This window comes from Sabethes cyaneus, chromosome 3, assembly GCF_943734655.1.
Source record: "Sabethes cyaneus chromosome 3, idSabCyanKW18_F2, whole genome shotgun sequence".
NCBI lineage: Eukaryota > Metazoa > Arthropoda > Insecta > Diptera > Culicidae > Sabethes > Sabethes cyaneus.
The window spans coordinates 220,047,973-220,072,932 of NC_071355.1; the positions used below are offsets into that span (position 1 = coordinate 220,047,973).

General features: G+C 36.3%; 1 protein-coding gene across 3 annotated transcripts in view; it reads left to right on the top strand.

The window, feature by feature from the left end:
• The window catches only part of LOC128743743 (1-phosphatidylinositol 4,5-bisphosphate phosphodiesterase classes I and II), a 158,383-nt gene that overhangs the window by 105,102 nt on the left and 28,321 nt on the right, over nt 1–24,960 (top strand). For all 3 annotated transcript variants that reach the window (XM_053840396.1, XM_053840395.1, XM_053840397.1), the window contains exon 5: nt 7,412–7,545. In XM_053840396.1, the coding sequence (XP_053696371.1) occupies nt 7,412–7,545 (134 nt within the window). The remainder of the gene's footprint in view (nt 1–7,411; nt 7,546–24,960) is intronic.

A 24,960-nucleotide genomic window follows, 5' to 3' on the forward strand; every position in this document is an offset into this window, starting at 1 on the left:
ATTTGCGACTTCTGAGACGACTAGGAAATTGGCGACGAGTGGCCCAAGACCGAGTTGAATGGAGACGAGTGCTTGAAACAGCACGAGCCACCGCGGCTCTATGCTGCTGAAGAAGAAGAAGACTTGAGATGATACTGGTTCCATTCAATTCCTTGAAAGCAAGTGGAAGGAAGAAACCGTGGACCTCCCGTAGCAAACGTTTCTTATATTAAACTAGCTGACCCGACAAACTTCCTATTGCCCCAAATTAACCTGTGTTGTATATAAATCATGAATCTCGGATGATCTTTGTCACAATCTCGAGTTTTGCAAGCCCCCCAGTGGGCTGCGCTTCCGACGGCGGGTCACCGGCAACACTCGCGACCGTCTCGTCCTGAATGATCTAGTGTTACTATAGATAGTTTTTGTGGTCTTGTATTGACTAATGTTTTATGGAAGAGTCTCGAATTTCTCGAGTTTGATTAATTTTTGAGTTTCGCAAAAATTTCTGTTTTATTTGTATGAGAGTCCATATCCCCCTACCACAGGGGTGAGAGGTCTCTAACTATCGTAAAATAAATTCAAGACTCCAAAATCTCCCACATGTCAAATTTGGTTCCATTTGCTTGATTTGTTCTCGAGTTATGAAGAAATTTGTTTTTCATTTGTATAGGAGCCCCCCCCTCTTAAAGTGGGGAAATCCATAGAAAATATACCATAGAAAATATTCTTGCCTACAAAAACACCCACATGATAAATTTGGTTCCATTTGCTTGATTAGTTCTAGAGTTATGAGGAAATTTGTATTTCGTTTGTATGAGAGCCCCCCCTCTTAAAAGGTAAGGGGTCCTAATTCATCATAGAAAAAATGGTTGCCTCCAAAAACACCCACATGCCAAATATGGTTCCATTTGCTTGATTAGTTCTCGAATTATGAGGAAATTTGTATTTCATTTGTGTAGAAGCACCCCCTCTTAAAGTGGGGAGGGGTCCTAATTCACCATAGAAAATATTTTTGCCTCCAGAAACCTCCACATGCCAAATTTGGTTCTATTTGCTTGATTAGTTCTCGAGTTATGAGGAAATTTGTATTTCGTTTGTATAGGAGCCCCCCTCTTAAAGTTGGGAGGGGTCCTAATTCACCATAAAAAATATAAAATATTCTTGCCCTCGAAAACTTTCACATGCCAAATTTGGTTCCATTTGCTTTATTAGTTCTTCAGTTATGAGGAAATTTGTATTTCATGTGTATAGGATCCCCCCCTCCTAAAACGGGGAGGGGTCCCAATTCATCATAGAAAAAGTTTTTGTCTCCAAAAACACCCACATGCCATATTTGGTTCCATTTGCTTAATTACTTCTCGAGTTATGAGGAAAATTGTGTTTCTTTGGTACAGGAGCCCCCCCTTCTTAAAGTGGGGGGGAGGGGTCCTAATTTACTATAGAAAATATTCTTGCCCTCGAAAAGCTTCACATGCCAAATTTGGTTCCATTTGCTTGATTAGTTCTCGAGTTATGAGGAAATTTGTATGGTAGCCCCCCCTTTTAAAGAGGAGAGGAGTTATAATTCCCCTTATAAAGAGGGGAGGGGTCTCAATTTACCATAGAATAAATTCTTGTCACCGAAAACACCCACATGCCAAATTTTGTTCTATTTGCTTGATTAGTTGTCGAGTTATGCAGAAATTTGTGTTTCATTTGTATGGGAGCCCCCCCTCTTAGTGGGGGGAGGGGTTTCTAACCATCACTTAAATCTTTCCTGGCCCCAAAAAACCACTACATGCATATTTTCATGCCGATTGGTTCAGTAGTTTTCGATTCTATAAGGAACATACGGACAGACAGACAGACAGACAGAAATCCTTCTTTATAGGTATAGATATTTTACATTTATAGTCATTGGGAGTACTTTTGCTAATTAAGGTTAGGTAATACTGTGGAACCTCGAGGATGAACTAATAGAGTTTAGACAAGAAACCAGGCTGCATTTGGCAAAAGACATAATGCCTTACTTCATTCTCTCAAAATAGGTTAGAAACACAAAAAAAGCTTTGGCCTATGAATGTCTTTAAGACTTGATCCTTCTTTATTGACGGATGTCGCAGCCTGTTATTAAAGTACAGATCAGGTAACAGCTCGTGTTTTATTAAAAACCGTCATAAGAGTACAATAAAAGCCACATTGGGCTAGTGCAACGGTCGTACTCACCCTAACAGAACCTCCCAACCGAGATTCGAACATACGACGACTGGTTTGTTAGACCAGCATCGTACCTCAAAGCCAACTAGGCTGTGTGAGCTTAAATACATCAACTAGCAAAAATATGAAATGAAAAATATAGAAATGAAACGTTGAAGATATTGTAATGCCCGTCAAACAAAATTGTAAAACGTTAAAAGGGAAAGAAGTAATGACACCAGTAAACTACATAACTATAAAAGGTATTCTATCGACTGGTGTCTTAATTTTGAATTTAATTTTTACACTCTGTCCGGCTTTTCAGTCTTTTATAGAAATCAGAACAGGTTTTTAAATTCTTTCCGACGTTTCGCCTTTGTTTTGAATTTTTTTTCAAGGATTAAATATTGTCCGTTCTTTGTCCATCGTTTGTCTTCAGTGTTAAGAGGGGAGACCCTACTCTGGAAGGTCGAAAAATAATGAATTTTCGTAATTTTTTTTCGGATGCTGGTATTTAAGTTAAGTGTTAAGGTATTCTGGTTATTGGTCTAGGTATATTTGTAGATGAATTTTGTATGTTTTAAATGCCAGAATTTAGATTATTATGCTGGTGGCATCTGAGCACGTGAATGCTCACTAAAAACAGTACAGCTTACTGACGGTATGTGCCGGGAACCGACGGAGTGTCGGAGAATGGATTTCAAGGATGAATTTGAAGCTTTAGGGTAATACCTAAATCCCAACATGAGCAGTGGAAAAATGGCATCCATTTGAGGATATGAGTGCTATCGATCCGGCCATGTTGGGATTCAGTACCGTTTCACCTTAAAAGTCAAAAATTAAAAATTGACAGTGAAAAGTCAAGTCAAGAAGTCAAGATGTCAAGAAGTCAAGAAGCCAAAAAGTCAAAAGGCCGAACAGTCAAGAAGCCAAAAAGTGGAAAAGTCTAAAAGTCAAAAATTTAAAACGTCAAAAGTCAAGAAGTAAAAAGTCAAACAGGTAAAAACTTAAAAAGTCAAAAAGTCAGAGTCAAAAAACCAAAAAGTCCTAAAGCCAAAATTCAAAAAGTCAAAGTTAGAAAGTCAAAAAGTTAAAAAATCAAAAAGTCACAGTGTCAAAAAGCCAAAAAGTCATAAAGTCTGAAAGTCTATAAGTCAAAAACTCAAAGAGCCAAAAAGTCAAATAGTAAAAGAGTTAAAAAGTCGAAAACCATTACAGTGAAAAAGTCTTAAACTCAAAATTTCAAAGTCAAAAACTTAGAAAGCCAAAAAGTCGAAAGGTCAAAAGCCAAAAAGTCAAAAACTCAAAAAGTCAAAAAGTCCAGAAGTAAAAACTCAAGAAGTCAAAAAGTCAAAAGTCAAAAAATCAAAAACTCAAAAGGTCTTAAAGTCAAATGTTAAAAAGTGAAAAAGTCAAAATGTCAAAAAAGTGATAAATCAAAGAGTCAACAATCCACTAAGTCAAAAAATTTAAAAGTCAAAAAGCCGTAAAAAGGAAAGACGTCAGGAAATCATAAGTCAAAAGTCATAAAGAATAAAAAATAAAAATGGAAGAGAAAAAATTAGTATGCGAAACATGTAACAATGTAAAAAATATTAAAACTGTAACGTAGTAGCAGAGAGCAAAAAGTAAAAAGTAAAAATTGAAATGGAAAAACTAAATGGAAAAACTATGTAACTCTCAACTCGCTAAACTTCGCACCCTGATTACTACATGCTTACTGGTTAATTAAGTTAAAAAACGCAAAGCCTAGGTGCTACATTCCGTTATCGAAACTTGACCTTCTGTTTTTATACGACAGACTTCGCAGCCAGCTGTTAGAGTGCAGGGCCAGTTGCTACGATTCTATTGACTCTAACAGCCTCTCCCAGTTCAGATTCGAACATACGATGACTGGCTTATTAGACCAGCGTCATACCACGAAGCCAACTGGGAGGTTTGGTTAACTAGGTTACAAACCTAATAACTCCAACATTTTCTTTCTGCCGACATTAAAACTAGTTTGTTTGTTTATTTATTTTTCAACAAGACAGAACAGCAAGCATAATTTAAAGACAAGACAGCAAGCATAATTTAAAATTTTAATTGTCCCTCCTTTTACACACTTAAGGTTTTTCGTTAAATCGGTGCACATTTCCATATCAGCGTACTCGGCAAGAAAATGACATGCATTTCCGAATACCCAATTTTATTCCACTCGATCATATCATTAGCCTTTACGTGGGCTCCGTCATGTGTGTCCGTCTGTGCCTTGTTAGATCACCTTGTGTTACGGTGTTTGAGCATATCCTTAAGGAAAATTTATAGCTCATCGTCCACAATGAGCGAAGTACAAAGCACGTGGCGATAAAAATCGTTACACACTGCCATCGCCATGCCATTATTCCGCTTTCCAGCAGCGAAAAGCGAATCCGGTCTACTTATTGCCAATGGTACTTACCTACCCATCTTCCGTATAATGGGGTTCTACAGGCCGATGCTTTATCCTGGCAGAACACTTTACGATGAAAAGTGTTATGCAGCCGATAAAAATCCTCCGCCCGCTTGTCATCGCTTCAATTGCAGCGGTTTCTGACGATGCAACTGGTAAGCCGGAATGGCCGGCTGCGAACGAAGAAGGGGTAACAGAAAAACCTTTCAATCAAATGAAAAGCCTTCCGGATAGCGGTGAATTTCCTCTCCGGAAGACGATCAAACCACGAGCGCTTTTACTTTAGTGCTGCGGAAGTGCCGTGCTTTGGTTGTTGCTGTACAGTGTTAAATCCTAATTTATAACATTTCCGTGCCAACCGTTACTCCCCGTTGCGTCCCCCACCGTCTTACGATGTCATGTTTTTCATGTACGTATGGTAATTGGCCTTGGCGCAACAGTTTGATTTCTTGCTGTATGGATGTATAATCTCAGCAGTGGTACAATGGAATGTCACAGGAAGTGGCATTTAAAGAATTGAAAATGACAAACGATCACAAAGCCAATAAAATTTAAATTATTATAATTATTGGTTTCAAATGCTAAGAGACTTTGGCGGTAATCTTGATGCTCAAAATTTACTTTACAAACTTTTGATATCGCTCTGACATAAACACATAGTGACTAAAAGTAACGAGCGAATACCTACAAAGTTATGGTGCAAACAATTTAACTCGACACAGCCACAGTTAGTGTTTACCGTTTAAATTGATTGCTGTTTTGCGTGCAAACATTGTTGTTTCAAAAGGATGTAGGTATGCCGTTTTGGAGATATGCCTGTATCATCCGATACAATACAAGTGACAAGCAACAGAGAGCTAATACATCCAGCTAATGTTGAGAGGAAAAATTTCTTCCACTTTTACGAAACAGAAAAAAAATTTGCCACTGGGACGCAATTAAAAAGTTTTCTTTGTTCGCTACAGGATAAAGTTCTATTGTATGAAAGAAAAGTTTTCTGTAAGCTTCATCCTAAATAATTGCCAACGTTTATATCTTTCTTTGTCTGGCATATACCGAGTACACGTTATTGCAGGCTGGACCAAAGACAAGAGTCAATAGTAGAGGGAGTACGAAAGTTTCCCGCTGCAGGGGGACATTTTTTAGCCTAATCGCTTGGCAATTAGCTGTAGTAAAGTTTCGTTACTATTCACCGTTTGTACCGTTGTTGCCGTTCGAAAATAAGGGAGCTGAAAAGTATTTGCCATCTACACATCTCAAGAGGTGTTAAAGTTATTTTCAGTGTAAACACTTTTCAAATGTTTTATTGGTCCGCTTTATCGGAAATGTTTTGTGCCGTAACACTTAGGCATTTTTCTTATTGAAACTCGGCACGCAATGTTAGTGAGAATTGTTAGCTTGAAAGCTTCTATGCAACAGGGAATAGGCAATACGTTTCTTTCATGTATCTGAAACTAAACTTGGTAATGTTTAAACATAGTTTGAGGTCTTTTCTTTCAAATTGACATTCAAACGTTAAATGGCATTAATAATTATTAAGAAATAAGTTTAAATCCAGTTAAAATCTTATTTTGGATAACTGAAATAAAACAGTTACAGTTTTTTATCAGTTTTGCACATCTCTTTATCAAACTTAATTTTGGATTTTTTTTCCAAGAACACTTTATACGGCGCACACTATATTTAGTGTTTAACAAGGTCAGATACATTATAAGTTACTAAGTTAGAAGAGAAGACAAGTTTTCTGGAAATTGTTTACATTGAAAACTTCCTCACTGTGCGGAAACCTTCCATCCATTTTGGTAGCAAACAGAAATTGAAGCAGCTGTGCTAATAATAATTATTATTTAACTTTCCCAAACTGATGAAATAGCGCACTGAAACTGCATCGTTCAACATGAACCAGCCGAACAGGTTTGCTAGATGAAGGGTACGTTCAATTCAATCAAACTTCTTCCCTTATACGTTAGTACCTAGGTAGAACTGCTCAAACATTTGACGACTATTAATAAAGAACAGAGCAGTTTGAGGGAAGTCACACCTTCACGTTCAGCAGTACTTTTCACTAACTACATACAAATTTCTCGATCAGGCCTTATTTTAATATTTTCAACTTAATCTACTTGTGACGGTTAGCTTCCTCTTGCAGGGTAGCACCGAAAATATTGGGAACAGAAAATGAGGAGATTTTGCTGGTTTGCCAGAAGACCCTTGAAGCGTTTGCATTTCTGTCGGGGCCCTCAACCAGCACACTTGTCCTAGACATTAATGAAAAACAACGAAACTCGTTTCCCTGTTCAATTTCCATTCTAAAACTTTTTGAAGGTTATTGTGATCCTCGTTAACGAAACTTGGCACACTGCACAGTTGTCCTGGCAGTGTAAACCGGCTGCGGGATGGTTTCTGCGTTTCAGTTCCTGGCTAGTGCAGCACCATTTTCGTTCTCTCTCTCCAGCTCACTAGTCCTCTTTCTCTCTCTTTCGAGAACATAGATCGAAAGTTTCCCGGAAAATACCAGCGCTGGCTCAGCAATTCACCCACCAGTGTCGGCACGAGCAAATAGTTTCAAGGATACTAGATAACCTTATGCTTTGGAAGAAATCTCAACAAATCACGTTAAGTAAAAGTTTCCTATTAATCCAGTAAAAACCAAACCATTCTGCTTGCAACATTTCTTGGCCACTATTCTTACCCGCCGGTGACCGGTCTAGTTTCGCTCAACTCAATGTGCACTACACACCGTTGGTTGTTTTCGCAACTGCTTCTGTGCATTTATTTTTACCTCACGCTCTTCCTCTTCTTGCTCTTTTCCTTTCGTTCCAGCTCTGGTGCGACGAGTTGATCCGGATGGCGTACAATCTAACGCAGCTGAACGGGCCAGCGATAATGTTTCTGCAGAAAGCGTACACCAAACTGTGCCTGCAGGTCGACAAGAGCGGGAAAATTCCAGTGAAAAAGTAAGTAAGCTAAATTACAGTTTAATGACTCCAAACCTTGGGCTCGTTTGCTATTGCTCTTATGCATCTATTCTGGATAGAAACAAAAAATAAAACGCCAATGATTGGACTGTTTGTTCAACCAATTTTCACCGAGATTAAAAATCCTGCTTCAGCAGCTGCTGCAGCAGCAATAAAAACAACCCTCGCTGGAAAATAGTTATGGTGGCATAAAATTGTGATTTTGATAGCATTTTTCACTTAGTCAACCGCTGACGTGTGCGATTCATACGGAATGACGGAAAATGGTGAAAAACATACTCTCGAATATTTGATGGCGACAAACGAAATGGAAAGCGATGTTATTTCCCTAGAAAATCCATTTGTAGGTGAAGAAAAGTTTTAAGCTTGTTCTCGTGTTTTTTGTGGCTGTTGCCATTTGTTAACCTGTCAGCGTGGTACCGTTGCAGTTGCCATTGCTGTGCAGACGAAGTGTGTTTGTATTTGCGTGTATGTAGGTTACCTACGTGTGTTTGCTTCTCTTGTGTTGCTCCTCTGGGTTCAACAGCACTGTGCCAGCTGAATGTGAAAGTAATTATTCAGAAGCAATCAAGTTTAGGTTGTTTGTCAATTTGCTTCCGCGCCGCCTTTTAGGAAAGGGAAATAAAATTCGACGTTGCCGCCGCTGCTGATTGCGTACTTCATGGTAAGAAGTTCGTGGGCTGAAATCAGTTTCACGGGAGTTTTTGTAAGGCGGAAAACATTTAGCATTCATGGTTAATGTGCACTTCAAACCAACCAAAGAGAGGTTTTGTTTTATTGTTGGTTGGTTGGTTATAAGCTCTACGGCAAATGAGAAAGTCTTGTTGTCCGTTAACCCCTCTAAGGTCTACATCATTTTTAGCACCGCAAAATTCACTAAAATGGCCGTAACTTTTTTATCTTTCAATATTTTTTCACCAAATTTGGGAATTTTGCCGAAAATATTTTCTATTTTCATAATATCTATAGATAATGGCCATATGTCATATGGTCCCGGAGTTATTCCGGAATTCCTTGGGGGACCGAGATAAGGCTTTTTTAGATAAAGTTGCCATATATCTAAAATTTGTTTGAAATCTGTTGATTTTTGTAAACATATCATCGACTGTGGACATATCAGTTACTTTGCCGCAGTTAGGAGCCATGGTGCGCACCATCCAGGTTCGGGGGGACACTATAAATCCGGAACCGGTTCCCGTAACGGGACATTTCAGCATCAGTAAAGCATGTCGTGTCGCATATCAAAAAACATCAGCGTTCGACAAAATAGCGATTGGCGATCATCTCATGTCTCTCAGAGGCCATATGGCCGATTCCAGGTCCCGGACAACTTCTTCCGAAATCCGTTCCGTGCTTGAATCAGAAAAGAAACCCTCCCCGGACCCGGAACCGGTCATACGGCCTCTGAGAGACATGAGATGATCACCAATCGCTATTTTGTCGAACGCTGATGTTTTTTGATATGCGACACGACATGCTTTACTGATGCTGAAATGTTCCGTTACGGGAACCGGTTCTGGATTTATAGTGTCCCCCCGAATCCGGATGGCGCGCACCATGGCTCCTAACTGCGGCAAAGTAACTGATATGTCCACAGTCGATGATATGTTTACAAAAATCAACAGATTTCAAACAAATTTTAGATATTTGGCAACTTTATCTAAAAAAGCCATATCTCGGTCCCCCAAGGAACTCCGAAATAACTCCGGGACCATATGACATATGGCCATTATCTATTGATATTATGAAAATAGAAAATATTTTCGGCAAAATTCCCAAATTTGGTGAAAAAATATTGAAAGATAAAAAAGTTACGGCCATTTTAGTAAATTTTGCGGTGCTAAAAATGATGTAGACCTTAGAGGGGTTAATTGTAAGTGGATCAAACTTCTAGTGCAAACTGAATAATCTCTTGCCCTCAGTGCTGCCATCGAAAATTTAATCTTGTTTGAACGTTTTGATTTGACTTCAAGCGCTAATCTAATTTTACAGGAAAGTTCGAATAGATAATTTAAGTTGAATGAAATCAGCTTAATGGATTAAATTTTGTTATTGTTCTTGTGTAACTTTGCCTATTCTACTTTGGCCATCCTCGGATGGATAAAAAGGACGGGAATCTTTTACTTTTTGTTTATTTTTTTTGTTGGTTTGTTACAAACCAATAGACTCAGATGGTCTTAACGATGCTTAAGAATACTTAAAAAATTTAAAAAGTACAAACACCTAATTACGTTAAACTTAGCTTAAATTGTCAAAAAGCAAAGTTGAAATTTCTGTTTAGCTGGATAAGTATAGGGAAGAATATCTTACTTGATTTGTTTACATTTGGCCTACAGGCTCTTTCCAAATTTTATGATTTTATGATTTTATGATTTTATGATTTTATGATTTTATGATTTTATGATTTTATGATTTTATGATTTTATGATTTTATGATTTTATGATTTTATGATTTTATGATTTTATGATTTTATGATTTTATGATTTTATGATTTTATGATTTTATGATTTTATGATTTTATGATTTTATGATTTTATGATTTTATGATTTTATGATTTTATGATTTTATGATTTTATGATTTTATGATTTTATGATTTTATGATTTTATGATTTTATGATTTTATGATTTTATGATTTTATGATTTTATGATTTTATGATTTTATGATTTTATGATTTTATGATTTTATGATTTTATGATTTTATGATTTTATGATTTTATGATTTTATGATTTTATGATTTTATGATTTTATGATTTTATGATTTTATGATTTTATGATTTTATAATTTTATGACTTTTAGTCAAGAAAAAACAGCATAGAGTAAAGAATAAAAAGTAAAAAGTAAGGAATCCAGGAATCCAAGAATCCAAGAATCCAGGAATTCATGAATCCAAGAATCAAAGAATTAAAGAATCCAAGATTCTAAACCTGTAAGCATACAAGATTCCAAGCATAAGAATAAAAAAATCCAAGAACCTAGCATTCTAAGAACTCAAGAGTCCAAGCACTCAGCGTTGCAGGAAACCAAGAATTCAAGCATCCAGCAATACAAGAATTAGAAATTCCGAGAATCGAGGACTTCAAAAATCCTAAAATCCAAGAATCCAAGAATCCAATAAATTTAAGAATCCAAGAATCCCTGAATTCATGAATCCAAGAAGTCAAAAATCCAAGAATCCAGGACTTCAAGCATCAGATTCCGAGAATTCAAGATTTCAAGACTCTAAGTACCTAATTATCCAAATAGCCGAGAATTTAAAAATCTAATCTCCTAGTATCCGAGAATTCAAGAATTTAAAAATCTGATAATCCAAGTATCTGAGCATCCAAGAGTCCAAGAATTCATGCAATTGAGATTCCAAAAATTCGTCTATTTAAGGATCCAAGAGTCCAAGAACCCAGTATTCCAACCCATTAACTCAAGAATCCAAAAATTCAAGCATCTAAAAATCTAAAAATCCATGAATGCTAGAATTCAAAAACCTGACAATCTAAGAATCCAAGAGTTCAAAAATCCAAAACTCCAAGAATCTAAGGAATCCGACAATCCAAGAATCTTTGAATCCATGAGTCCAAGAATTTGAAAATTCGAGAATCCAAGTATTCAAGAACTCAAGAATCCAAGCATCTAAGAATCCAAGAATCCAAACATCTAAGAATCCAAGAATCTTTGAAACCAAGAATCTTGAATCTATGAATCCATGAATCCAAGAATGCAGGAATTCAAAAATCCAAGAACATAATATTCCAGGAGTGAATCCTAGAATCCAAGAATAAAAAAATGAAAAATTGGAAGCATCCAGAAATCCAAGAATTCAAAAATTCAGGAATGCAAGAATCCAGGCATCCAAAAACCCTAGAATCCGAGAATCTTAGAATCCAAGAATTCAAAAATTCAAGAAACCAAGAAATCCAAGAAATCGAGAATCTAAGAATCCAAGAATCGAAGTATCCATGATTTAAAGTATCCAAGAATCCAGAAATTCAGTTACAGTGGACTCTCGGAAAAGTTCGTCGATTGCGGATTAGGTCAATTAACTTTTCTGATTTATTATTTTTTCTGAGTAATCCTATAATGTATGTATAAGTTGCAATGGACGGGATATGTTGCTAGATCGTTATAAAATAATAGCAGTTCCTTTCAGCAAGTTTTAAATAATCTGTTCATCTGTTGTACTAGTTTGCTTTGTTCTTTCATAGTTTACGGTTTGATAATGTTTGCGCATATTTTAGTCCCTTCTTTTGCATTTAAATTTAATTTGAGTTTGCGATTTTTCAGCATGTTATCAAAGATCCTGAAGTGCCTCGAAACCAACTAAGCGGCGGTCCCGGTTTAGTGCTTAGCATTAATGCTCTCTCGCCGAGGACCCGGGTTCATATCCCGCAGAAGTCACAAATCACCCAAGCTGTTAAAGTTACTTTAATATAATAAAAAAATCTCTGCTTTGATGCAACTCTGTATGAAACGGTGGAAAGGTAACAATAAACCGAAAAATGAAAAATAAAAGTAAAAGAAAAACGCACGTGTGTGAACGAACGCTTGGACAACTAATAAATTCAAACTCTACAAAAAGTTGAGTAAAAAATTAACTTTTTAGAGTGTTGCATGTGAGCTGATATTCGTTTAACTTTTCTGAACAATTAACTTTTCAGAGAGTTAACTTTTCCGAGAGTCCACTGTATTCAAGAATCTTGGGGCCCAAAATATCAAGAGCTCACAAAGTCAATAATCGAAGAATCCAGCGCATTCAGCGTTGCAAGAATCCATGAATTCAAGAATACAAGAGTTCAAGAATCCATGAATTCACGAATTCAAGAATCCAGGTTTTAAGAATCAAAGAATTCAAGAATTCAAAAATCAAAAAATCCAAGAATCTCAGAAATCTAACAAATCTGACAATCCAAGAATCCATGAATCCAAGAATTCAAAAATCCGAGAGTACAAGGTATCCAAGAATCCAAGTACTCAAGCATCCATTCTCGGATGAAGAATCTAAAAATTCTAAAACACAATTATCTAAAAAATCTAAGAAACCTACGAGTCCATGAATCTATGAATCCATGGATCCAAGAATTCAAAAATCTGAGAAAACAAAGTATCCAAGAATGCATGAATACAAACATTTAAAAATCCAAGAATATAAGAATCCAGGAATCCGAGAATCCAAGGGTCCAAGCATCCGAGAATCCAAGAATCGAAAAATCTAACAATCCAAGCAACCAAGAAACCAAGAATCCGAGAATCCAAGAGCTCAGCATTCCAAGAATTCCAAAATCCAACAATCGGGGAATTCAATAATACAAGAATTTAAGAATTTTAGAGTTCAAGATTTCAAGAACTCACAAATTCAAGAATCCAAGCATTCAGCGTTGCAAAAATCCAAGAATTCAAGAGTTCAAGCAATCTAAAAAAATTCGATCTAAATCCAAGAATCTAAGAATTAAAAAATTCGAGAATCCAAGCATCCAAAAATCCGAGCAATCAACGATCCATGAATCCAAGAATCTAAGCATGCAAGAATCCAAGCATCTAAGAACCCAAGAATTCAAGAACTAAAGATTCCAAGAATTTAAATATCCAAGAACTCGAGAATCTAAGAATTTAAATATCCAAGAACTCGAGAATCTAAGAATCCAAGCATCTAAGAATCCAAGTATCCAAGCATTTAAGAATCCAAGAATTCAAGCATCTAAGAATCCAAGAGTTCAAGAATCCATGAATTCAAGAATTAAAAGCTTCCAATCCAATCTAATTCAATCCAACCCAATAATCAAGGAATCCGAAAATTCGAGCAACCAAGAATCCATGAATCCAAGAATATAAGCACCTAAGAATCCAAGAATCCTAGCATTTAAGAATCCAAGAATTCAAGAACTAAAGAATTCAAGAATTTAATCCAAGAACTTGAGAATCTAAGAATCGAAACATCCAAATATCCAAGAACCTAAGAATCCAAGAATTCAGGAAATAAGGAATCCAATAATTATGGAATCCAATTTAAAAATTTATTTAAAAATTCAATAATTCAAAAATCCGTGAATCTAAGAATCCAAGCATCCAAAAATCCATGAATCCGAGCATTCAGGAATCCAAGCATCTAAAAATCAAAGAATTCATACATCCAAGAATCCAAGCACCAAAGAGTCCAAGAATTCGAGAAACTATGAGTCCGAGTATCCAAGAATCCAGGTGCAAAATAACCAACATTCAAAATACGAGATTCCAAGAATTCAGCATTGCAGGAATCCAAGAATCCAAGAATTCAAGTATCTAAGAATCACACAATCCAGGAATCCATGAATCCTGGAATCCAAAAATTCAAGAATTCAAGAATTTAAAAATGCAAGAACCAGAAAATCCAAGAATCCAGACATCCATGCATTTAAGAATCCAAGGATTCAGGAATCCAATAATTTAAAAATACAAGAGTCCAAACATCCAAATCTATGAATACAAGAACCCAAGAATTCAAAAATCCAAGAATCCAAATCAGAAAGCAACCCGTTATGGCAACAATCTTAGAAATAGCCACTTAGGCTTCCTACACAAATTACGTAACGCTTAGAGGGGAGGGAGGGGGGTCGAGTTAGCGTTACTTGTTGTTACATAGGGGGGAGAGGGGGTCATGAGAATAGTTACGTAACAAATATATGAATACCAAAAAGGCAGTTGCCAAATGAGGAAAGGACGTGTTGGAGGTGGAAAGCAGTGAATCGGTTTATACTAATGAACATTATGATACAAAATTATGGTTTGTAGCTGATGAAGATAATCCTACTAAATTTCCAGTTATTACGGTTGAAGACCATTCCAGGCTGCCCAGTTTGCTTCGGGGTACGATGATGGCCTAACAAGCCGTCGTATGTTCGAATATCGGCTAGGAAGTGCTGCTATAGAGCCAGTAGGATCGTTGCACTATCCCCGTAATTGTCCTGTACTCTAATAGCCAGCTGCGAAGTCAGTCGATAAAGAAGGGTCAAGTTCTCAACAGGACGTTTATACCCATGGCTTTGCTTTTTTACCATTTCAGCTTAACATGGGCCGATGCCTGATTGTTGTTTTTAATATGAAGCTTGCTAATTTGCTAATTTGGTTGAATTTCTTAAAAATTAAAAAAAATATGCGGTTCAAGTCATTTTTATTAAATGTTGAGGTACGGGGGGAGTTTTGGTTAACGTTACGTAATTTAATGGGGGGGTTATGCCAAGCGTTACTTAATGTTACATAGGGGAGGGAGGGGGTCAAAAAACCGAAATTTTTGCGTTACGTAATTTGTGTACCACGCCTTAGGTTAGAAATAAAACTATTCTTTTTAATCGATATCGATACGAACACATTTTTTTTCAATTTGTGAAACTAAGCCGTATATCATTCGTATATTGTGTATCGCAAAGTTTTTCGAAACTTTGGGAGAAACGAGTCGTCATTGTTTCTATGAATTTCGAAAGCAGTTTTATTAATAAGAATTTAATTTCTGCTCATCAAAGTATATTCCCTCTGATCACATTGGCAGGAAGAATGCCATGAATACATTTTTAAAGCGGAACTTTTAGTTATATTGTACCTAAAAACTGCTTCTGAATTTCGAAAAGTTGAGTTTCAGAAATAACGATTCATTTCCCCTAAAACTAACATTGGGATTGGCAAACTAAAACCATTCCTCGGAGAGGAAAATAAAAATAGCAGACGTCGAATCAATTAACGGTCATTTTCAGCAGCTTGACGTTCTTGGCACTTCGCAATGCCCCGCCCCGTTTTGTGATTTAAACAGGAAATGCCGCAAATCCGTTCGTGTGTTAAGCGATTCGGAAAATGGGACTTTTTCATTTGATATGATTGTTGATGCCGTCGGGCATCGTTATCCTTCCTCTTTGACCGTATTTTTCGTGCGAAATGTTCGCTTTAGACGAAATGAGTTTTTCCTTCTACCTAGCTAGGACATATGCAGGATGGATTAGCTGCTGCAATATTTACTCTTTTGTAGTCTGTCTGCTCCGATTGCTCGCTTGCTTCGGACAGTAATTTATCTGACCGGTCAGTGCTGGTGATTTCTGATTTTCGGTCCTCCTGCTGATGGTTAATGCTTGCGGTTCGAGACGCAGTAGGAGATCGGATGGCGGTCGGAGGAAAAAGTCAACAACTCGTACAACTTGGAAGCTGAGACGGAAAAATCAAAAAGCATGAGTGCCCTACTATTTTCTATACAATTTATTTGAAAGTCCGGCTTATCGTATGATTTATGATTCCATTATGTGGAAATGCGAGCTGCAGAGCTAAAATGAGGAACATGATTTCTGTGCTGAATTTATGAGCTGTCATAAATCACGGCACATAATGTGCGCAGGAAAATTAGATCTTTTATTTACCGAGGCGTTGTACTGAGAAAAGTGAGTTTACAATTTATGTTTATGATTAGCCTGTTGAGTTCGTTCCGTAAAAGTTTGTTCGTGCCAAGTAACGCTCCCAATTCTAGCTACAATCGAATGGAGCATAGACAGATGTGTTGGCAGCGCTCTGTTGATGGAGAAATATATCTACTATAAATACACTAAAACCACAAATGCATCAGCTAGGAATATACTGCAAATGGAAACTGTTCCACAACCAATCTGGGCGAAGGAGAAAAGGCGTGCAGTATGGACTGGAATGTTGCTGTCCGATCACGTGGGAACCATAAAAGGCGTTTCGTCGGTGAAACGGAAGCTAGTAAATATGGGGATATGGGGATATGTTTTGCTGATGACAATTTGACAGCACATTAATCCAGATTCTAGGATATGATGTGAGTAAATCTGAACACGGAGGAGCTATTTTCCTGTTGGAAAATGGTTAGTTATGCAAATGGGTTTTGAAAATTTACATTGTTGGAAAATTGCAACTAACTAAACTATGCAGGTTGAGTAATAAAAGCTATTAAATGGATTCTAGGAAGAAGTTTTGCGCTAAGTAAACAATTTTATATTAATTTTTTTTAATGCCAAATGATTGGCTTTCATAATATCTCGTAAAAAGCCGGCAAATTTTGCTCGTCTATTAATTACCTTTTAAGCGGATGAACGGCTGTATCAGCTTATCTGCTGGTGCCAGTCAATTTAATGCAAAAGTTGATACTTGCGTGTTCCAGCGAACCGGCGCTGCTGTATCCGAGTGACAAGGGAGCTTTCTTCCGGAGAAATTCAATTAAGCTCAGCTTCTAGTGGTGTTCTACTTTCATTTCCTCTCGAGATAAATTATTCCTGCTGCTTCACAATGTTGACTTTCCGAGTGATACACTCAAACTGGAAGCGTATGGCAAACTCAGCGGCGGCGTGTTAGTGTACATATACGAACCAGAGGCGATAGCGCCAAAGTTTTGTTGTCATCATGACCGAATTTATTCAACCATTTTACTGTTTTCAGTAGAGCTGCAGATAAGCGCTGGAATAGTTTTGAACTAGTTTAATTGCTCCTTTGTTCTTTTTCGTGAAAAAAAATTGGTTTCAAGCTACTTTTCTTAAATGTAAGTTAGATTTTCAGCAATTAGTAATATAGCAATTAAAATTTAGTCCACCTTTATTTTCTTTTGCTAAAACTCGATATACATAATCAAATCTTGAGATAATATTAGATTTTCATGACACATTTTGAATGCTTTGCTACCAAACAGAAGGTGCTGAATATTTGTGTTGCTGCTTTTACTCTTTTTATTTGATTCGATTACATTGAACATTTTTATTGAATTTAGCTTTTTAAATTTAAAATTTCTGTTGGTTCCAAACCGTCACTTGGATGCTATTCGCTGTCTCCTGTTGCTACCAACCGAATCCCAAATGAAACGTTAAGCTAGCACTTTGGCGTACATAATGTATTTTTTCCTGTTGTGTCTTCGCACAGTTTTCCTACCGTGATGAACAAGACGGGTGACTTTCTACATACCACACTAGAGCTTGTTCCAAGCTTTCGGTGGCTGGTTGCTACAGCATTGAAGAAGTGCTATGACAGGATGATAATCTACTGGATTTTGATAACACCATTACAAGACACTGTAGGAAATTCAGTCTTACAAATGAATCCTAAACTTTATGTTTCAATGAAAAGCTACTAAAGCGCAATGAAAAAAGTTTAAATGCTACATCGCTTAGCGTTCCTTAGCGGAAAACCAAAAATTTCCGAAAAAAAATTTATGCGTGAGCTTTACTGTCGTTGAGATTATCATCAGACAGTCAGACAGACAGACACAACTGCAGATATAAACCAATTTAGTAGCTTTCTAAACAGCCACCAGCCGCAGCGCCTGGAAGAAACTTAAGAAGGCGTTCATCGATGGAGGGTGGAGTCAATAACATAAAGCAAAGAGTGAGGACTGAGTCAATTGGGCGAAGCCGTACTATATATGTTTTGCTTCCAGGAAATCCTAATTTGTTGGATTGTGATTTCTATCGATAACTATGCTATAGCACACCAAATGCCTTGAGGAATCATTAATCATAATCCTATTTTCCTAATAAGGTTGGTTCATGAAAATTTAAATTTATGATTGAGTGGTTCGAATCGATGAAAATGCAATTGGTTAGAAAAAATATTATTCTTGTTCAGCTTGCGGAATTCCCGAGCAGGAGCGAAGATCAAAATAATATCAAAACTATATCAAACTAAAGTATAATACTATATTTTGTTATTGAATAGATATGGAGATACATTGATAACACATTTTGTTATTGAGTAGATATTTAAAACAGTGGTTGTAAGATGAATTTAATAACTGATTTTGTTATCATATCTTATTTTGATCTTAAAATGACATTCGAATTATTTCATGATTTTTTTTAATGATTTTTGGATTATAAATATTTTATAACATGATTTTTTTAAATCTCATACGCTACTACATTTGTTATTCAATATCTTAATAATACTAAAATATGTTATTCTAAATTCTGAATACGGTCATGTTATTGCTTTGTTATTCAAATAACACAAGTAGTTATTCTTTTGCCCTTAAAGGAGCAAAATTTTGATATTATTTTTTATTATTTTAGCAACTATGTCAGCCAAAACAAGACCAAATTTTGATATGAGTTATTCGATTTCCATAACACATATTGATATTATTTTGCTCTTCGCTCCTGCTCGGGTTCACCAAAGTTTCTAGAAAAAACACTAAGAAAAAGATTTTTCAACTTGTAAACCTGTGATACCTGTATCCTAATTATTGCAATGTAAGCTACTTTTTTATTCGATTTTTCTTTTCCATTTCTCCCATCGTTCTTATTTTCTCGGTAGAACCAGTCATATCATCCGATACTGAACGATCGTTACCGCACAGAAAAGAAAAGAAAAGTTTCCTTTCCTTTCTCCTGAAAGTACCTGGAAGTAATACAATTTGCATAATCCAGTCGGATGCGCCCTTGCTACCGGCACCTTCCAGGGTTGGGTAAAGGTTATACACAGCTAAACCGACAAAAAAAAACCCGGCACCGTACCTTTAACCCTGCTCCTCACTCAAATGGTGTGTCACAACATTGATTCATCATCGTTGCCTCGTTGGTGGCCCGAACCTGTGCAACCTGAAGAAAACTGTTTTCTTTTGTCATGTCTGAAAATTAGGAAATGGTGCGATATCCGTATCCCGTCAGTGTCAGAAATTGAAATATTAAAATGCAGCGTCACGTTAAACCGCGTTCGCGAGAAAGGCTGAATAGTTGCTTCTTGCACAGGTAAAGAATTTTTTTTGCTGCTTTTTACCCTTGCAGTGACCAGCGGGATAAGACTAAAAAATGCTAACGGGGTCTGAAATCTAGAAGTCTTTATTTGAAAAATGCCTAGAATTCAAAATCTTTTCGAAAAACTTCACGTTAGTTTGGTTCCCATGCAACAGTTTAGATTTTGTTACACTTTTATGATTGTTTTTTATGACTAAAATTTTGTCATGAAAACCTCAATAAGAGCGCCATAAAACTGACATTGGTACTTAGGTTGCCACGGATAACAGTTTAATTTCAAAATTCAAAGTTCAAATTGCGTCTGAATATAATTAGCCTAGGCATGTTATTTAAATTGTCCTAAAAGTTGAGATTTCTTTTATTAAAGTTATTTAATCAAGCTTTTCTAGCCAATCTGGTAATTTTGTAGAATGTGTGCTCTAATTCATTCATTTCTGACAAGCCAAATTACCAAGAACTTCGCTCATCGTGAATACGTATAGTGTCTCCTTCAAATTCAATTGCAGTTAGTCGGTTAGGACGGTAGAAAGTGATCCTAGCTGAAGAGAAACTTTGACGTGTTCCACGTGCCTAATAAGTTTCACCCTTCAAGCGGCATAATTTATAACTGCTGTGGGTTCAACTGGTGTTACAACTGGTGGTTTTAACAGCTTTCACTCCAAATTTTAATTGCTGATTTATTATATAACTTACCACTACTTTTACGTGTCAGTCAGAGGCATCTGTAAAATTCATTCCTTATCTGTCCGCCTTTCGACGTCCAGATTTACCTAATTCAATTTTAGTTTCCAAACTAACTAAATAATTAAAAAAAATTGACTGAAGTTTTTGGAGCATCTTAGTAGAATACGAGACCTGCAAATTAAGTAAAGAGAAAATTTATCCAATTTAATTCTACTATGTATGTTTATTCTTGACAGATACGTATTTCGCCTACGACTTGTAGGCTTCCTCAGTGTCTGTTTTCGAACTTTACTTCTACCTCCAAAAGCCCTCATGACCCAAAATTGGTTCTGTTTGCGTTAGTTCTCGAGTTATGCAGGCATTTGTGTTTCAGTTGTATGGGAGCCCCCCCCCCTTCTTAGAGAGTCTAGGGGTCTCAATTCACCGTAGGAAAAATTCCTGCTTCCAAAACCCCCACATGCCAAATTTGGTTCCATTGGCTTGATTAGTTCTCGAATTGACAGGAAATTTGTTTTTCATTTGTATGGGTGTCCTAATTCATCATAAAAAATTACATGCATTCTCTAAGAGACATTCAGTAGTATAGAATTAACCCATTATGTCTCAGTGTATAAAATTGAATATGTAATTTTACTGTCATTGAGTAATAGATACAATGAGTAGAGAGAAGTAAAAAGTAAAGAGGAGTAAAAAGTAAGAAGAAGTAACGAATGAAGAAGAGTAAACAATGAAGAAGAGTAAACAGTGAAAAAGAGTAAAGAGTGAAAAAGAGTAGCAAGTGAAGAAAAGTGTAGAGTAAAGAGGAATAAAGCGTGAAGAGGAGTAAAAAGTGGAGAGGAGTAAAGAGTGAAGAAAAGTAAAGAGTAAAGAGTAAAGAGGAGGGACCAAAACGGTTACAGTTTTTCTATACATTTACCAGCATGAAATGCCATGTCACACTCTTAACCAATACCATCGCTCAGTACTGTTTCTGTATCGACAGTGCCTATCTCTTGGAAGTGTCGAGACTACTGTGTTACCTGAGTCATAACGAACCCCTATTTCCGAAATTCTAAAATCTCTCATGCTTTTATTTTTGGAGTAAACATGTAATTTCTTATGTTATATAGTTGATATTTGTATGCTCTATTCGAATTTATGATCAATTAAACAAAAAACCACAAAGTTAGTGAGTTACGAGACCCTCCCCCGTATATAACGTATATTCGTTATGAGTCAGGTAACACAGTAGCCCGTATACGTACATGATATTAATCAAACATTTTTGTACGTGAGCTGAACAGTCATCAAAATGTCGTATACAAATGACATGCATTTGCCGCTTTTTGCTTACAGTTATAGTTAGAACAGTATGGAGAAGTGATAGAGAATAAGGTGTATGGGGAACCTTCTTATTTAAAACTGTGTTGTTTGGGGGAAAGCTGTATGTTTGGCGTACGTGTGCAACAGTAAAAGAAAATGTAAAAAACTACAAGGTATACAGCCCTAAGGGTTGTACGAAGAGGTGACGTAGGACTATATCAGATCATCGGATCAAAGACTAATGTAAACTGCATTTCTGGTATATGTATGTTTATAAGAATCTGTGAGTGCCATTGTTTAAGTGAATGTTTAAAAGGGAAGAGCGAAATATTCAGATTCAATTCTTCATTTAATGCAATAGTGGCTTTGAAAATACGTGGATGGGGGTTCATAAGTACAATGCCTGCAACCTTTGAGACATAGAAATTTCTTTTAAAAATCACTTGTGTACATCTTAAAGGTTGAAATGGTAATGAATTATCCTTGTACCACAGAGGTGAGGGGTCTCAAAGCATCATAAAATAAATAAATTCATGCCTCCAAAAAACCCCACAAGCCAAATTTGGTTCCTTTTGCTCGAATAGTTCTCGAGTTATGAGGAAATTTGATTTTTATTTGTATGGGTACCCCCTCCTAAAAACGGGAGGGGTCTTAATTTACCATAGAAAAAATTCTTGCCTTCTGAAACCCCACATTCCAAATTTGGTTCCATATGCTTGATTAATTCTAGAGTTTTGAGGAAATTTTTATTTCATTTGTACTGGAGCACCCCTTCTTAGAAGAAGAAGAGGTCTCAGTTCACCGTTTAAAATTAATCGTGCCTTCTGAAACCCACATGCCAAATTTAGTCCCATTTGCTTGATTAGTTCTCGAGTTTTGAGGAAATTTGTGTTTCATTTGTTTAGGAGCCCCCTCTTACGCCCCCCTTAAAATTGGTCATTTTATCTATCCAACGACATATAAATTGTTCAGTTGCGTTCAGTAGTTTAGTAGTTATTTGCATTTGAAATCTTTCATTCCAACGTTACACTTCTATTTCCGTTTTCACAATGTGCTACCCAGTCCCGGTATAGTAAACAAAGACGTAGTCCTACGTCAAAAGTTCCACCACCGAACCACCACTTCCACCATACCGAAAACTGTACAACACGTAGAACAGAAGATGTTTTCGTTGTTCTTGCATTTCTTTTCCGTGCTTGTGTACCAGTAACATCCCATGTAACAATTTGGGTTTTATTACACTCCTATGATGGCATTTAAGAGCAAAATTAGTCTTCAAGACCACCATAAAAGTACAATAAAACTCACATTGCTGCTTGGGATGTCGCAAGACTGGTAGCAAGAAAGAATGGTCAATGTCTTGTCAATGTCAAATTTTTGTCACCAACCACTACATTTAACGCCCATGATAAAGAGTAAAGAGTAAAGAGTAAAGAGTAAAGAGTAAAGAGTAAAGAGTAAAGAGTAAAGAGTAAAGAGTAAAGAGTAAAGAGTAAAGAGTAAAGAGTAAAGAGTAAAGAGTAAAGAGTAAAGAGTAAAGAGTAAAGAGTAAAGAGTAAAGAGTAAAGAGTAAAGAGTAAAGAGTAAAGAGTAAAGAGTAAAGAGTAAAGAGTAAAGAGTAAAGAGTAAAGAGTAAAGAGTAAAGAGTAAAGAGTAAAGAGTAAAGAGTAAAGAGTAAAGAGTAAAGAGTAAAGAGTAAAGAGTAAAGAGTAAAGAGTAAAGAGTAAAGAGTAAAGAGTAAAGAGTAAAGAGTAAAGAGTAAAGAGTAAAGAGTAAAGAGTAAAGAGTAAAGAGTAAAGAGTAAAGAGTAAAGAGTAAAGAGTAAAGAGTAAAGAGTAAAGAGTAAAGAGTAAAGAGTAAAGAGTAAAGAGTAAAGAGTAAAGAGTAAAGAGTAAAGAGTAAAGAGTAAAGTGTAAAGTGTAAAGACCCCCTTCCTCTCCTATGTAATATTAGTTAACGCTTGGCATAACCCCCCCTTAAATTACGTAACGTCAACCAAACCACAAGTTCCATCCACAAGTTCCATAGGGTAATATGCACTCCAAATTATGCATACATTTTAGAGATCGTACAAGAGAGCTGTGCAATGCCGCAAGCTATGAGGATCCTTGAATTTCCATCCTATATTTGTGATGAACCCAAATTGTCTACCTGCTTTAGACATTATCGCCGAACAATGCCTGCCAAACGTCGGCTTTTGGTTGAGGATAACACCGACGTCACATCACATACCACTAATGATTTACTTGTAGAGAATTCTGTTTGAAATTTAGCTGTACTTACAATCAAGAAAATCAATTTTCCTTACGTCACAAAATGCATTCAATGTGCAATGATGGTATAATGATATAAAAAGAATTCTTAAAGTTACCGAACCATCAGTTAGGCAGTTATGTTATTATTCTTATTCTTATTAATACTATCACAGCCACTATAAAGGATTCCTGGAAATAGTTAAAATTATTTCTTATCTTAGAAATATTTCAAACTATTTTCTTGTCAGTATTGACATTTGTAAAATATCCTAGATATATCACAAAAGTCAAATCGGCCAGGCCAACTGTGAAGCATTGCCGCAAAGACGATTCTGTGAAATGAATCTTGTGTGAATAATTTATTCATACATAAATACATTTCTGAATCAACAGGGGAGGAAGAAACGGGGACGTCTCGTACCAACCGTTTCTGTTCTATTGTTAATGATTAGTTTTCATGTTCGTTGGGAGTATTCAGCTAGTAAAGGTTAAATAATACTCCGGACCCTCGGGGATGAACTTATGGCACTTCGACCATAAGCCAGGCTGCAATAGGCCAAGGTTATAGCGCCTTATTTCGCTCTCTGAAAATAGATAAGACGCACCAGCTACCGAAGTGTTAGAAGAGAATAAGAAATAAAAATAGCAAAATAATTGTTCAACTAACCAGCGTAAACGAAGAAATGAAAAGAGAGCATTCATAGTCAAGCTTAATCAATAAATTATACATATAACTGATTATTAATACGCCTGCGTTATAATTTAATAATTATTCCAAATAGGTTCAAAACCAAATTAGCGAAAGAAAAAAATAAAATAAATAAATTTAACACCATTGAAAATTGGTAAGTCAGATTAAAAAATTGTAAAATTCGCTATTCTGCATTCAGCATAGAGAAAATCATAGTAATGATAAATAATTAAAATACGAAACGATCTCACCGGCATGTATTTGCAAAATGTCCTCTTGCCCGTTCCATCAGCACAGTGAGGTACGTGAATTTGCTGCCATCCTGCTGTAGGGTGGAAGGAACACGAGGTATAGAGTAAGGAGGGGTAAAAGTGCGGGAGGGGTAAAAGTGCGATTTAATGATTTATCAGTGCAGATTCCGAGTAAATTGACTACATTGGCATGGATGGGTGAGTACTTTGACAGCTTAAATTTATCATAAACATTTGTTGTTTACCAATCATAGTTGCTGAGTTATGGGTAAAAGTTATTTTAGAACGGTTTTAATGTAATATTTCGTTGTACGGCAAATACGATATCAACAGGAGGATATTACTTATTGACAAATTGTAGCAGCGTTTTACATCACTCAGATATCTCTCTTGAAATTGGGGTTAGAAGAATTTACAAAATATATTTTGCTTTTCCATAATTTAATCAAACCCCGTCAATCGCCTTGCGGGGCAAAAGTTCGATTTATTGACGGGGTAAAAGTTC